At 45.7% G+C, this 14,237-nt stretch overlaps 1 protein-coding gene across 2 annotated transcripts; it reads right to left on the bottom strand.

The window, feature by feature from the left end:
• Nucleotides 1-440: 440 nt before the first annotated feature.
• On the bottom strand, nt 441-10,585 carry MCFD2 (multiple coagulation factor deficiency 2, ER cargo receptor complex subunit). Of its 2 annotated transcripts, none has more exons than XM_032351845.1 (4): nt 10,427-10,585; nt 4,569-4,729; nt 3,607-3,766; nt 441-1,949 (listed from the first exon to the last, which is right to left on the bottom strand). In XM_032351845.1, the coding sequence occupies exons 1-4, from the start codon at nt 10,568-10,570 to the stop codon at nt 1,818-1,820; spliced, it is 597 nt and encodes a 198-aa protein (XP_032207736.1). In that variant the 5' UTR covers nt 10,571-10,585; the 3' UTR covers nt 441-1,817. The 2 variants fall into 2 exon arrangements, with proteins under 2 accessions (XP_032207736.1, XP_032207738.1); XM_032351847.1 differs by having other exon boundaries at nt 10,362-10,452.
• Nucleotides 10,586-14,237: the final 3,652 nt, after the last annotated feature.

The following is a 14,237-nucleotide window of genomic DNA, read 5'->3' as shown; positions in this document are numbered from 1 at the left end:
CTTCCCTCCCACCCTCTTTCTTTCCTTCTTTCCTTTTCAAATGGCAGAACAAAGTGTTATTCCCAAAACGCCGGGGGAGACTGTACTTTTTGCTTGGGCCTGGGAGACTTTCAAAAATGCTATGTAATTAAATTTTCTGGCAAAGAAAAAACCATTGCCAGACTCCAGGAGAAAACACAGTATTTTCCTAAGCTAGACAATGCTATCATAATCTGAACATTGCCAAGGAAAAAAGGTCCAAAAAGTGATTTCATTCAAAAGAAAAAATGCATCAAAGGAGAAAGTGACTGATTACTGGGAATCTACCCCAGCCAAAAGGAACAGGGCACAGCCAGGAGGGTCATAGGGCCTGTGATAGGATAGGCACATGTAAACATCTGTATTAAACAAAACCTTTATGTGGGTGAAGACCCCGTGTGGACAAAATCAACTGCTCTTTATTTTGTTTCATCAGTTTTATTGGTCATATATCCAGGATTCATTATATAAATCTTTCAAAATAACTAGATATTACAAGAATAGTTTACAATTCAGCTCTGATTGCACAAATACTTGGACACAGGAAACCATTTTTACAAATACATATGCTTTCTTATAAGAATACTTTAATAAAGAAAATAAGTCTCTATGTGTCTTACAGCAAATCCTATGCAGTTTTTTTTCCCCATTCAACCATCATTTTGGCTATTCCATCCCGGCACACTATCACATCCAATAAACCAAATTACAATTTGCTGCTGCTTCTCATTTTCAACCATTATTGAGATTCGCACTGTTAAGAGTTTTTAGGCTTCTTTATCTAATCTTTCCTGATCTGAAAGAATTCACATATTTAAGCTAGAAGAGGTAATTTAAACGCCATTCCTTCTAAATAGAGCTTGCAGCAATTGGTGCTTGGTGCTCTCACTCACTTAGGCAAGACCAGCTAGTAGCTTTATCCCCTGCTGCACCAAGGAGGAGGGTTACAGTCCTTGTATTCCATATAGTTTCTAAACTTCAAAAACAAACCCTCAAAACAAGGGTTAAATACAAATATTAAGAAAGCTAAAACATTTGCTAATGATTAGAATAAAAAACACGTTTAACTTCAAGGTCTCTCCTAAGCTGAAGAAGACATAAAAGAAAGATGGTGGCAGTAGTTCTACAAAATATTGAAAAACTAAAAAACGTTAATCATGTAGGTCAATGGTGTATTCCTTCCAAAGTGCCAGAAGATACAGAATTTAGAAGCTAAGGCTTGCTGAACTCAGGATCTGGTATCCTTATACAGTGGCTTTAAAATAGCCTAATACTCCCTTGCCCAGGGAGTGGGGGGGTGGGGTGGATGGTGATGGACAGATGGATGTGGACGGGGGACGGGGACACTTTGCAGAATACTGACGACGTTTACCTGAAGAGACAGGTTCCACCAGGGGAAACATTTGGCATTTATGCTATTCCTTCACTGTTACTGAGAAGTGTGTCCACTTGGCAAAGCTTGTCTTACTTTTCAGGTAGCCTGAATGAAAACCAAGAGACTAGCAGTATTCTACAGTTAAGTTCCTGAGTACTACGCTCCAATTATCCAATACTCTTAAGAGAATTCTTTAATCAAGCCCTTGTCCAGTAAGAGACTGAACAGTACGGGATGCTGCATATGTCCCATTTCTCTTACACTGCCCTTGATCTCTCCTTCTCACCCCAGTGTAATAAACTGCTACAGGTTTTTACCAAAATACTGTAGCAATAGTTGGAAATGAGTTATTTTGCATTACCAAAAGTGTTCGATCACATTGTAACGGGTCACATTTGCATATAACTAGATGGCCAAACAGTGCCTACTGCAGTGATTTTGCAAATTCAGCATAGTCAATATATCCATCATTGTTCTTGTCATCGTCTCTCAGAACACCATCTATTAAGTTAATCAGTTCAGCTTCACTCATTGGTGGGGCCTGTTCATTCCCTTCCTACAAAATACAAATTAGACAATGATGAGTCGCACATTTTACTGGAAGTATTTAGCTAATGTCTAAAATGTCTGTGCTCACGTATCCAAAAGCTCCTTCAGTGTAGCATGTGGCTGCTTCTGAGAATCCACAACCATGCATCAGATAGAGTCAATTTACAGCGATCCAATTTAGATTTCTATTTGCCAGTTAAAAAGAAAGATGCTGGGGCGCCTGGGTGGCTCAGTGGGTTAAGCCTCTGCCTTTGGCTCAGGTCATGATCTCATGGTCCTGGGATCCAGCCCTGCATCAGGCTCTCTGCTCGCCAGGGAGCCTTCTTCCATCCCACCCCACCTCCCTGCCTCTCTGCCTACTAGTGATCTCTGTCTGTCAAATGAATAAATAAAATCTTTAAAAAAAAAAAAAAAAAACAGAAAGATGCAATCAAAGCAGGCCCTTGCTTATTTGTTGTAATAATTACTTTTCATGCTTTCCTAATTACAAAAGTAATACACATTCGCTGTAGAAACCTAGGTCTGGCTTACACAGAATTATGAGGTTCCTAATTCCCATAAACCCACAAACTCACAACCCAGGCTCTCCCAAGCGTCAGGTCTGGGCACAGCACGCCCTTGGAAAGTGCAAGCAGTCTGTCCTGGACAGCATCTTGGGGTCAGAACAAGAAGAGGAAGGTGCTGCTGACCAGGAGAACCTGTTACAATCTTTGAGGTGAAGGGCCTGGCCCTGCTCCAGAAGCAGATACAGCAGAGCACACTGTGCCGAGTGCGAAGCTAACACTGTTCACGTCCCTGGCGGACTCTTCCTTTGCCACCTCTCCTGTGGGCACTCTTTGCTCTCCTATAGCCACCACCAGCCTGGCCTGCCAGGACTGCTGAATCTCAGGTTCTCTCCCTGACGCAAGTCTCTCCCCACATCCATCAGTCTGCCTCCCTCAGCCAACGATCTTCCCATGACACTGCCATTCTGCCACACAGAGCCATTTGTGCTCCCCACAGCAAACCCAAATCTACTCTCCTGGCAGCCAACAGGAGCACACTCACATCCCCAGCTCTGCCTCTCCTCCTCTCTATACACTGCAGTGCGGCAGAGCGGGACAGACACTAGACCTAGAGACGTAATGTCTTGATTTTAGTTCCTTCACCTCTAAACTGGGGAATAACAGTGCCCGCCCTGCCGATTCACAGGCTGTTGCAAAGATCAAACGAGCTCTCTAACCCACTTGAAAGTGCTCTGTAAATGGCTTTGTGTGGAGAACTGTGTAATATCACACAAACCCTCAATTACTACTGAGTCCCTTGACCCCTTGGGCCCCTGGTTCACCACTTTCTCAAATAAAACAACTTTTCCCCTCCTCTGCATTTTAATGTGGTCTGCCTTTCAGGAGCTGGTTCTCAAACTCTGGGGTGCAGCAGAAATGCCTGTAGCCCTTGTCAGAGATACAAGGCCCTGGGGCTTCTGCCTCCATAGGACACCCTTTGTGCGAAAGGGCTCCGAACAGGAAGAGGCAAAATGGAGTGGTGAGCAGAAAAAGGAGATGTAGCAATACTGTTGTACAAGGACAGCACAGGTCATCAAGACTGGGGACTGAACTGCCGGGGCAGGGAGGAGGGGAGAGAGGCTTTCCAAGATGCTGTCCACTGAGTCACGGCTGACCTACCTCCTTATGAACGTGAGTGATGGCTGTGGAGAGTTCTAGGCCATCAAGCAAATTATTGCCGTCATAATCATGCATTTTGAAATAATGGAGCTGCAGTTCTTGTGGGGACATCTCTGCTTCTGGTTTGTTGATGACACCTTCTAGATGCTCCATGATATGCCTAAAAACCAACAATTAGATTCAGACCTCTTGGAAACAACCCTGGGATCATGCCAAAACCTTAAGGACTGAAAAGTTCAAGATCCTAAAGCTCACCATTCCCAGAAAAACAAACAGAAAGAGTGGCAGAGCACACTCAAGGATGATAGACACAGGCAAGGCCATGAAAGGAGCAGGGAAAAAGTCAAACAGGTCCCCTGTTAAGCTGGCAAGATTACAGGTGTTTTTCCTTCTTTATTGTTATAATGCTGCATTAACACTTTGGGGGCTAGCAATTAAAAAAATGGTTTTGAGCCAATTTAAGGATAACAAATAATGTATGAGGCTAACGGGCCCAGGACAAAAGTTGCAACAAATAATTCAATATTTAAATGTGCCAATGAAAAAAGAAAAATGTCTGGTCAGTCAAGAAACCTTAGTTCTGTCCTGGGTTCTGCCACTACTACTTGTGTGTACGTGTGTGAGAATGTGTGTGCACATGTGAGTGTGAATGTGCATGTGTGTGTTGGGCGGTTGTCTATATGTCTGTCTGTGGTGAGAGAGAGACAGAATAAATTCAGACAAGTCATTTATCCCATCTGGGCCTCAAGATCCTCCACATGTGAAACAATGGTGGAAAAAAACTGCCTGATTTACAGATGGCTATCATTCTATGGAGTTCTATGGAGTATCGGTCTTGAAAAATGTCAAGGAGTCGTACAAATAACAGAGGGAAGTGTGGATAGAGGGAGCCATCGCAGCTGGGTACAGGCTGCTGCTGCAGAGGGGAGGCCCTGGGACCCCAGCCCTGGCTGAATACATACTCTTGGTCGTGCACTGTATGCTTATCCAGGCCCACGCTGCCAGGATGGGAGAAGCTGGCCCCAGGTTCCTCAGCCCTGGAACCTGGAGCACAAAAGGCCCAGAGCAGGCCGCACAGGAAGGGGGTTCTGAGCAGCCGCAGAGATCTCATGGTCGCCAGTACCTGGGAGGCGGGGAACACAGAAGGTCCATGTGAAAACACCAGAGCTAAGGTTCTTTCAAAAACGTGACACAGTGTGCTTCTGGGGAAGGAACTCAGTGAATGGAACAAGACAAAAGAGAACACATCCAACTGGGCCCAAGGCCAGCTATGCCACTAGACTGTGGGATGACCTTGGGCACTCCAAGTCCCCAGCATTCAAGTAGGGGGTGGGAGGGCCCCATGACATTTCCTAAAGTTCCTTCAGAATGCCAAGCAACTCATGAGAGCTTAAAGGGATCTGAAGATTATTCCTGCCTATAAGAAGCTTACAATTTGGTAAAATGTTTCCAATGTTGAACACTAAAAAAGGCACAAAGTGAGGTGTCCTAAAGAAAAAAAAAAAACTGAAAGTTTAGAGGAAGAAATTTCCTCTGGGTAAGGGAAAGATCAGGGAAGGCTGATGGACCTGGGGATATTTTCGGGCCTGGACAGATGAGTACGCATTGGACGTGCAGGGACTGAAGGCCTAAGGCAATGGTTTGAGCGAGAAGCAGGTCAGAAAAGTGGGAAAGAAACTCCAAGTGGTTCAGTTGGGAGAAGCCTAGAGGGTATGAAGCAGGCAGAGCAGTGGACAAAGGACACACAGATTGACCAGGCCATAATGGATATGGCTTCACATGCTAGGCCAAGGAGGCTGGAGGATGAATGCGGAGCCACAGAGGATTTGTCAGTGGGAGAGCAGACAGAGCTAGATTTCAGAATGGCTCACCCAGTGGCACAGTGCGGGGAAGGTAATTAGTGGAGCAAGACCGGGGTAGGAATGTGGTAGTTAACGTAAGCAATGAGGCAGGTCATACGATGAGGTAGGTCACATGAAGGCCTGCACTTAGGGACATAGAGCAAAGGCTATTAAACCCTGCCTCATTCATCTCCCACGACTGCAACAGATGCAGTCCAACCATTGTGGAAGAACTCTGGAAAGAAGAATTACATAGACATTAGGAGGCCATCAAGTACCCATGGAGTTTGGAGAGACCTGGAACTATGGTCAGTAAGACATAGTCAGCGCCCCTGCAAGCTCCTGAGGGCAGGAGTGCTTTATTCCCAGGATTCCCCACCAAGGCTCAAGCAGGCCTCAACTAACTCTGTGTTAAACTGAAATTCCCAGTCCTTCCTGAGACTTACAGACTGACCTCAAAAAGGAAGGTGAAGGACAGCCAAGAGACCTCCCACCAACACAAAGACTACACATTCACCTCCCAAAAGGTAGTGCAGATACTGCTAGTAACAAGGCCAGTGATTTCTAATGGGCCAACTATAGCCACCACCCCAAACTGACAGCAGTAGAGGGAAAGCTTAAGGTAGGAATCATTCCCTTGCACCCACCTCACACAGAGCTGACTCCAAAGCTGCTGATACCTCTGCTCCCTGCACCTGCCGCTGAGAAGTAGCTGTGTTGCACCCATCCCAAAAGGTGGGACTCTGGGAGAATGTCATCCCTACAACGTTTGGGAATGTTTCCCAAACCCATTTTGCCTATCAGCAGTATCCCCTCCCATAGTGCCCTCCCTAACGGAACAACCATCACTGGGATATAACTTCCAGAAGGCCAAAAAGCAGCATCTAATCTTACTACCATATAGAGATGTCATAATGCAATGTCAAACTTAACAATAAGAAAAGATTTTTAATATACTTTAAATAAAAAAGAGCAGACTGCTGAAGTCTGAAAAGAATAATTTTGTAAGCAGAAAAGTATATGCATATTTCATACATGAAACAATGACTAGAGGCACCTGAGTGGCTCAGTGGGTTAAAGCCTCTGCCTTCGGCTCAGGTCATGACCCTGGGGTCCTGGGATCGAGCCCCGCATCAGGCTCTCTGCTCAGCAGAGAGCCTGCTTCCTCCACTCTCTCTCTCTGCCTGCCTCTCTGCCTACTTGTGATCTTGGTCTGTCAAATAAATAAATAAAATCTTTAAAAAAAAAAAATGACTAAAAACTGTTAAATATTATTTTCTGAATTACAAGATGGGATTCTAATTTTTCTACTTACTTTTCTATGAATTCTGAAGTTTCTACTAAAAACATGTTTTCTTTACAAATATGTATTTAATGTTATTTACCCCCCATACTTTTGTTCCAATGTGTATGGATGGAATAAAAAAGGGAGCTTTCATTTAATTCTCATCTCTAGAAAATAATTCAGGAACAGAAACTACATTTCCAGTTTTATCAAATAAAACTGTCCAGACCCTGACAAGGCCACTGCCACTGTACCTGAAAACAAGGTCTCAAGTTACTCCTCGCAGTGACTGCCCAGGCCAGCACAGAACAGCTTGGTCTAACCACGTGTCTGGAAGTTGTGGGACAGGAGAGACCAGAGAGAGAAGCCAATTCCTCCCAAACCCCATAGACTCATGCACAGTAGGCATCTCTTTCTCCAGCAAGCCTTCTTCAATTCCGAGTCTGGCTTAGGCATTTTTCCTATATGCTTCCCAGTGCCTCCCTTCAGAAGGGTCCTGTCTGACAACTGTTGTGAATGAGACCCTGAAAACTGCCTGATTACTTGTAAGTGCTCCTTGTTGGACTGAGCTCTATGAGGGCAAGGACTGAATCCACATTCCCAGCATCAGGCACAGTGCTTGGCAAAAAGGCTGGTAGTTCTCAGCCTGTGTGCCATGGTCCTTAAGGGCTGGAAGGATTCCCACCTTCACAGATATGCTGCCAAGTTTTGATATCAATGTAACCGAGCATAAAGAGCATAAAACCTTTTTTTATGGGAGATCTCTGTCAGACAGTTGGGTGATCAATGAACTCATAGCACCTAAAACCATATATAGGTTAAAACCTATAATTCCTATAAACATATGGTTAGAGGCTTCATGTATCAAATTGTGTGTGTGTGTGTGTGTGTAGGAAGGACAGGTTCTACTTAAATAACACCAAAAAGCAACGAAGTGATAAGTAATATAATAACTATGGGTCCACATTATCCCTTCTTCAAGGGAAGCAGAAGAAAGGCCAAGAACCACTGGTTTTGAACATGCCCATTTTGGTTCACTGTAGCAGATTTCTAACAGAACACAAGAAAAGCCCAGTCTACACCCAATCTACAAACACGGAGGAGAAACTCTCCCTCCAAGTGCTACAACAAAAACAGGGAATCTGTCACCTAACAAATTAAACTGTCACATTCCAAAAGAAACAGAAGCAACTCCCTTTTGTCTGAAGAACATGTTGCATCACCCATACTCCCATGACTTAGTTCAAGACCATGAGCAAACAGCCTGGTAGATAAGCCCCAGCAGTTCCCAGGCTCACTGCCTTCTCTGAGAAATTATAGAGACCACAAATTATTTTATATGTATATATACACATGTATATATGTATATATATATAATATAAATATAATTGAGACATTATAAAGGCCAAATTATTTTTTAAAAAGGATTTGGGGGGGCCGGGTAATCCAAAGGAGAGACTTCTGAAAGCCACTTCAGAGCCCAAACCATATTTGAGACATCCCTCACAAGGAAGAGCCTCAGTCCTGGGAGGAAGGTGCCAGGCCATGCTCAGTGGTGGGTCTTTTGCAGTGCCTGGAGTGTAACAGGGCTCCCCTTGCTGATCCAGCAGCCTGTTCCAGGCCCGGAGCCTTTGGTCCCACTGTTCATTAATCTATCCTCCCTCTCCCTTCCAGGCCCCGTTCACAAGTCGTCTGGGGATTCTTCCAGCCACACCAGTCATTCTCTCCTCCCACCTTAGTCAGCAGCCTCTCAGACACACAGTCACAAACTGTTCTCTTTCCCTCCCTCTATGAGGGCCAGGAGCCTATCTTATCTGTCTCTCCCTTACTCTAACACAACGAGCTAAACTGCCCCCAGAATAGCACACCTTCAGATCTGATTCAGGGCACTGGCTTCTGGCACCCAGATATGTTGTTCCCTATCACAGATCTGGCCCAAGTTGGAAAAATAACTTCCTTTTGGAGCCCTCCCACTAGGGCTGGCCTGGCCAGCATGGCCCACCATCTCCTTCCATTGTGTCATTTGCCCTATCAGCATGTAAGAGTTTGAGCCGGCCTTCCTCCCATCAAGACTGTGGCAGCTGTTAGCAGATTTTCTCTCACGCCAGTGGCCCTCAATTAATTCAAACTCAAAGCAACCACACTCACCAATATCCAGACATCCTGTACCCAAAATCAGTGTCAAAGAAAAACTCTGAACAATACTTCCCATTTACCACCGCTTTGGTCCTGGACTGAAGGCAACAATAGAACATTCCTAGGCCAAAGAAATTGCTACATGGCTTGGAGGGCAGAGGGGAGTTGAAAACTGGTTCTGAAAAGCAGGGCATTCAATAACTTGATCTACATATGTTTATCTGGGGAGCCCATGGAGCGGCCAAGCTTCATTTATGCATTCAACCAACATACTCTTTACTAACAGCCTGGTGCCACACAAGGTACGGAGGGCAGAACATTGACCCAGATGGACCCTGTCACAAGGATTACAGCCTGGTGGAAAAGAGAGCAGTAAACAGACACCTGCGGAGTACCACAAGAAACCCCAGCCTACACCTGGAGTAACACATGAAGGACAAGAAGGATGTTTTCTACTAAAATGTAGTACTTCAGGCAGAACGAAAACAATGTAACCAACATCTGAGCCTCTAAGAAACTTGGTCCAATTCAGGAACTAAACAAGGCTCTATAAGGTTGAAGACACAGTAGAGGCAGATGGAAGGATATGATTAGCTTGTCTGAATAATTCTGCAGGCTGGCCGGGTACTGAAATCTGGTACTCTAGGACACGCAGGAACTATACCTGGTCCATTTGATAAGGAAGTTTGTGTGGCCAGAGGAACGAATCCAATGGAGCAGAGTGGGGAAGAGAACTAGAGTAAGGCAAAAAGAGGAAAGAGTTCATGAACAGCCTATATAAGCTCTGTTTTAGAGCCTGGAAGAACAATGAGAATCCTCTGAAGGACGGAAAGGGAATGGGGGAAGGCGTCTGGTGCCACGACCAGTTCTGTGCTTTAAGATCTTGCTCTGGCTTTCCAGTACATTACAAATACAGCGGTTCAAGAGGTGCTGGGAACAAGTCAGGAGGGCGCTGAGGTAGTCCAGGGGCAATGGGGGCCTGAGCTAGCTGCAGCAGGGAGACTGTGGACCAGGGGCGAAGTGGAAATTCCTGAGAGTTGTTCGATGGATTCGACTGAGTGGGTAAAGGGGTGTCGCGCGGGAGGGGAGAATGACGCCCAGGATTCTGGCTTGGGCGCCGGCTGCAAGGGGGTACAAGAGGAGGTCCGCTTCCCCTGCCTTCCACTCGCCCCGCCCGGGACCCAATTGTCTCCATCCCCCAGATGGGAAACCGGCTGGCGACAGAGATTAACGCCCCAGGCCTCCGTGCAGGTCGTCCGAGAAGGCAGGGACTTCTTGGCCCCAGCTGGACCCATCTGACTTCGAAGCCCCCGGCGGCCTCTGTTCCAGCAGAGAGTCTCTTCTCCCAGCCCGCTGAGCTTCCTGAGGCAGCGACCCCCACCCAGGCCGCTGCCGTCCCCCGATAGGAGCCCCGGGGCCCCAGCCGGGAAGAGGGGCGCCGGGATCCCGCCCCACTGCGGACCCCCTGAGTGCTGCCCCACAGACCTCATTACCTAGGTTGGGGTCACGGGCCTCAGAGGCCGAAGCCCGGGTCCCAGGTGTTACAGGGTTCACTCACCCTCACTGCCCAGTTTCCAGTTCTCCTAAGACGCGAAGGCTTCCAGCATGAACCTCGCCAGCCCCCGTCCCCTGAACGCTTTACTTGGCCCCGCCCCCCGGCCTGACTCTCTGGGCGCACGCGCGCTCCCTTCTGCCCGCCCATTGGCGCCAGAGAGCCCCGCCTCTTCCCGGCTCCCGGCGGTGTGGACCGCTGGGGTTATTCCACGTGTAAAGGGCTCAAGGCCATCAAAGGCCCCGCAGAAGCAGTTCCTTTGCTTGCCTTCTCTAGGGCGACAGTCGGCTTGGGTCCGGATTGGGCTACCTGCACCGATAGGGTGTCAGCAGGTTGCTGGGAATGTAGGGATGTAGTCTGGTGTGGGACGGAGGATGGTTAATGCAGGTGGGTCAGACGCTACAGCTGGCTTCCAGTCTGCCTCCACCTTTACAGGTTCCTTGGTTCCTCGGTTCCTCCCACGGCAGGTTGGGAAGAGAGACATAGGAATTCTAATTCTTCTTCTGATGAAACGCCTAGAAGAGGTTGGAGCCAGCCACGGATCCTGCGATTCCAAACTGGCCTGCTTCCAGCCTACTTGTTTTCCACAAGCTGTATCATCTGCAGTACCTTTCACTGGTATTATAGGAGTCCCGCCAAGATTTTATGGGCAGCCCAGTTCAAATACCACCGAACTTGTGCAGTTTGTGGAATCACCTGCTATCTTAGTAGAAGAAAAAGCACTTCAAGAAAAAAACAGGGCGCCTGGGTGGCTCAGTGGGTTAAGCCTCTGCCTTCGGTTGGGGTCATGATCTCAGGGTCCTGGGATCCACCCCGATATCGGGTTTTCTGCCCAGCAGGGAGCCTGCTTCCCTTCCTCTCTCTGCCTATCTCTATGCTTACTTGTGATCTCTGTCAAATAAATGAATAAAATGTTAAAAGAAAAAAACCTTTAAAAAAAAAAAAAAAGAAACAGATGCAAGCCCCACGCGCCGTAATGCTGCTCTTACAACTTTCTCCTATACAAGACTGTTGTTCCATGAAGATCTACTGACCAGATGGGTAAATGAATGTGGGACTGTCATTTTTAAAATCCCCTATCCCACTTGTGTTCATAAAGATACATATTCATCTTTCATGTGAGGCTGGATCCAGAAAGGGAGAGACTGGGAGAGAAAGAAAGAGGTTAAGTAGATGATTCCAGAACACTCCTTGCATTCTGCTTTAGGACATCAGTGCCTTGAAAGTTGGCCAAGGTAACTGCCATTGACAGTGACTCCTCATTCCTTCTCCCATCTTCATCTGAGACTGAAATCTGTCAGCCCTCTCCCAGAGAAAAAGCCCAGGATCTCAAAATCCCTGAAGAAACCCTGTTAATTCAAGGCCCCGTTCTTTCCTTACTCTGAACTTGTTTGACCTAGTTCATTCTTCAGCCCTGCACCTGCCATCCATCCGTTCTTCCATTTGCTCATTTATTCATTGATTGAGTAACATTTCTTGAGTACTTCTTATGTACTGGACACTGTGCTAAAAGCAAACAGATAGACAAATAAGACATGGTCTTGAGCTCTGATTCTGTTTGCCCAATGCTTCCACTTTTTCTGCGGATCTTAACCTCTGTCATGTCTCTTGAATTACAAACTGCTCCCTTTCTAATAGACAATTCCCATCATCATCATACAAGCTAGCTCTCGTTTCCTCTGCACCATGCTACTGAAACAACTAACTCCATGCAAATTCAGTGGTCCCTTCTCTGTTCTCTGTTTTGACTTGCCCTCTCAGTACTATTCAACACAGTCATCCACTCCCACTTTGAGACACTTCTTCTCTTGTTTTCTGATATCAGGCACTCTTAGTCCTCCTACCTTATGGCTATTCTTTCTCGGGTTCTTTTCACTAGCTTATCTTCTGCTCAATCTATTGATACCAAAGGGCCCAGGGATGGTTCTATCCTGAGTCCCCTTTTCTATCTACCCACTCTCCTTATATGATTTCATCTAGTCCTATGGATTTAAGTATCATTTATAAGCAGGTGACTTCAAATTTTTCTTTACTGATGATCTCTCCCTATAATTCCTAATTCTTCAAAAAAACTTGCACACTTGACATCTTTACATGAATGTCTAACTGGCATCTCAAAACTTAACTTGGCCTCCTGCCAAATTAATTTTCATCTCCAAACATGTACCTTTCTGTTTTGTCCACATTAGTAAATATCACTGCCATCCATTTAGTTGTTTAAGCCAAAATTCTAGGAGCTATTCTTGTTTTCCCCCAGCTCTACTGAAGTACAATTGGTAACCATGAAACCATCATCGGCTACCTAGACTACTGGGAGAGCTTCCTAACTGACCTCGCACACCTTCTCATTCCCATTCTAGTCCATGAGCGAGAACGCACATTAACTTAAGCCATTTTGTAGGTGAATATTACGTAGCTTGTAGTCGAACCCATTCCTAACAGGCAAACAATTCAGTACCACAAGTAGGACACTAAAAACAGACACTAAAATATGGAATCAGCTAATGAAGTTTATGGTGGCCAGTGGTGAAGCCTCTATTCCAAATTGGAAAGTTGGTGACTAACTTGCTGAGCCTTAGTGCAACAACGGTTGTCACTTGCTGTGCCTTAGATTCAGACTGCATGTCAACCAACGTTGTGTTGTAGGAGAAATCTCAGGAACAATATGAAACATTAGTGGCGGTGGCTTTTTTTTCCCCTTCAGTAGCTTTCAGCAAAGTCCTTCAAGAGAGTGACAAATTTAGATTAGAGATAACTGATTTGAAAGCAGAGATTAAAAATAAGGCCTTGGTAAAAAGGAACTCCTCACCAGCAGCTTACAACCTAAACTGGTCAAGTCCCACAACCTGGAGCCTCACTGGTTTGAGATAATTTTCTTTGTACACCCAAGCTGAAGCCAGCATGAGTGGAAACAGGGAAGAGGCTGCTTTATCAGAAGATAAGCTTGAGGGTCACCTGGGTGGCTCAGTGGGTTGGTTAAAGCCTCTGCTTTCGGCTCAAGTCCTGATCCCAGAGTCCTAGGATCAAGCCCTGCATCATCGGGCTCTCTGCTCAGCAGGGAGCCTGCTTCCTCCTCTCTCTGCCTGCCTCTCTGCCTACTTGTGATCTCTGTCAAATAAATAAATAAAATCTTTAAAAAAAAAAAAAAGATAAGCTTGAGGCTCAAGGTAGCAAAAACAGACTTGAAGTGGTGTCTCTCTCTGCTGCTGTTGTTTTTAATTCTCAACTGTAAGCACACAAAAAAGCAGCCCCTCGAAGATTTAAATAGTCTAATGCCTGGTTTGCTGGTTTTGCAAAAAAAAAAAACACTCGAGGTATACACAAGAAACTAATAAAAGAGACCAGAAGTGACAATAAGACCTTGATTTGATTTGTTTTGATTTTCTTTTTTAATCAAGAGAAGTGTTACCTGTTTGGGAAAAAAAATTTTAAATCTTTAATTAGAAAGCTATTTAAAAATTATGCAAGTTATTTAATTGTGATTACTCATGCATGGAATTGACCAGAAGCCTAACAAATGATTGTGGGAATCATTTGTGCCCCTAAAATCTCAAGCGTGGTCAACATTGGTCTGTTACTATTTAACCCTTAGGGCAATCCCTGGATTCCTGAATTCCTTCCAACAGGGAGTAGGAGGCAAACACTGAGCATTTTGCACAACCCAAGGACAGAAGTGAGGGGCCACCAGATTCCCCAATGAAAAACTTGACGTACTGCCACAGAAGAAATCCCTTGCTCTAGCTGTCTAGCATGGATGGAGGTGGGTTACTGAAAGGGCTATTTTCTGCTTTTCATTCTTTCCACCCCCACCACCCCC

Source organism: Mustela erminea, chromosome 7, assembly GCF_009829155.1.
Source record: "Mustela erminea isolate mMusErm1 chromosome 7, mMusErm1.Pri, whole genome shotgun sequence".
Lineage (NCBI taxonomy): Eukaryota > Metazoa > Chordata > Mammalia > Carnivora > Mustelidae > Mustela > Mustela erminea.
Note: the sequence above shows the minus strand (reverse complement) of the source record. Positions and strands in the feature narration are given on the sequence as shown.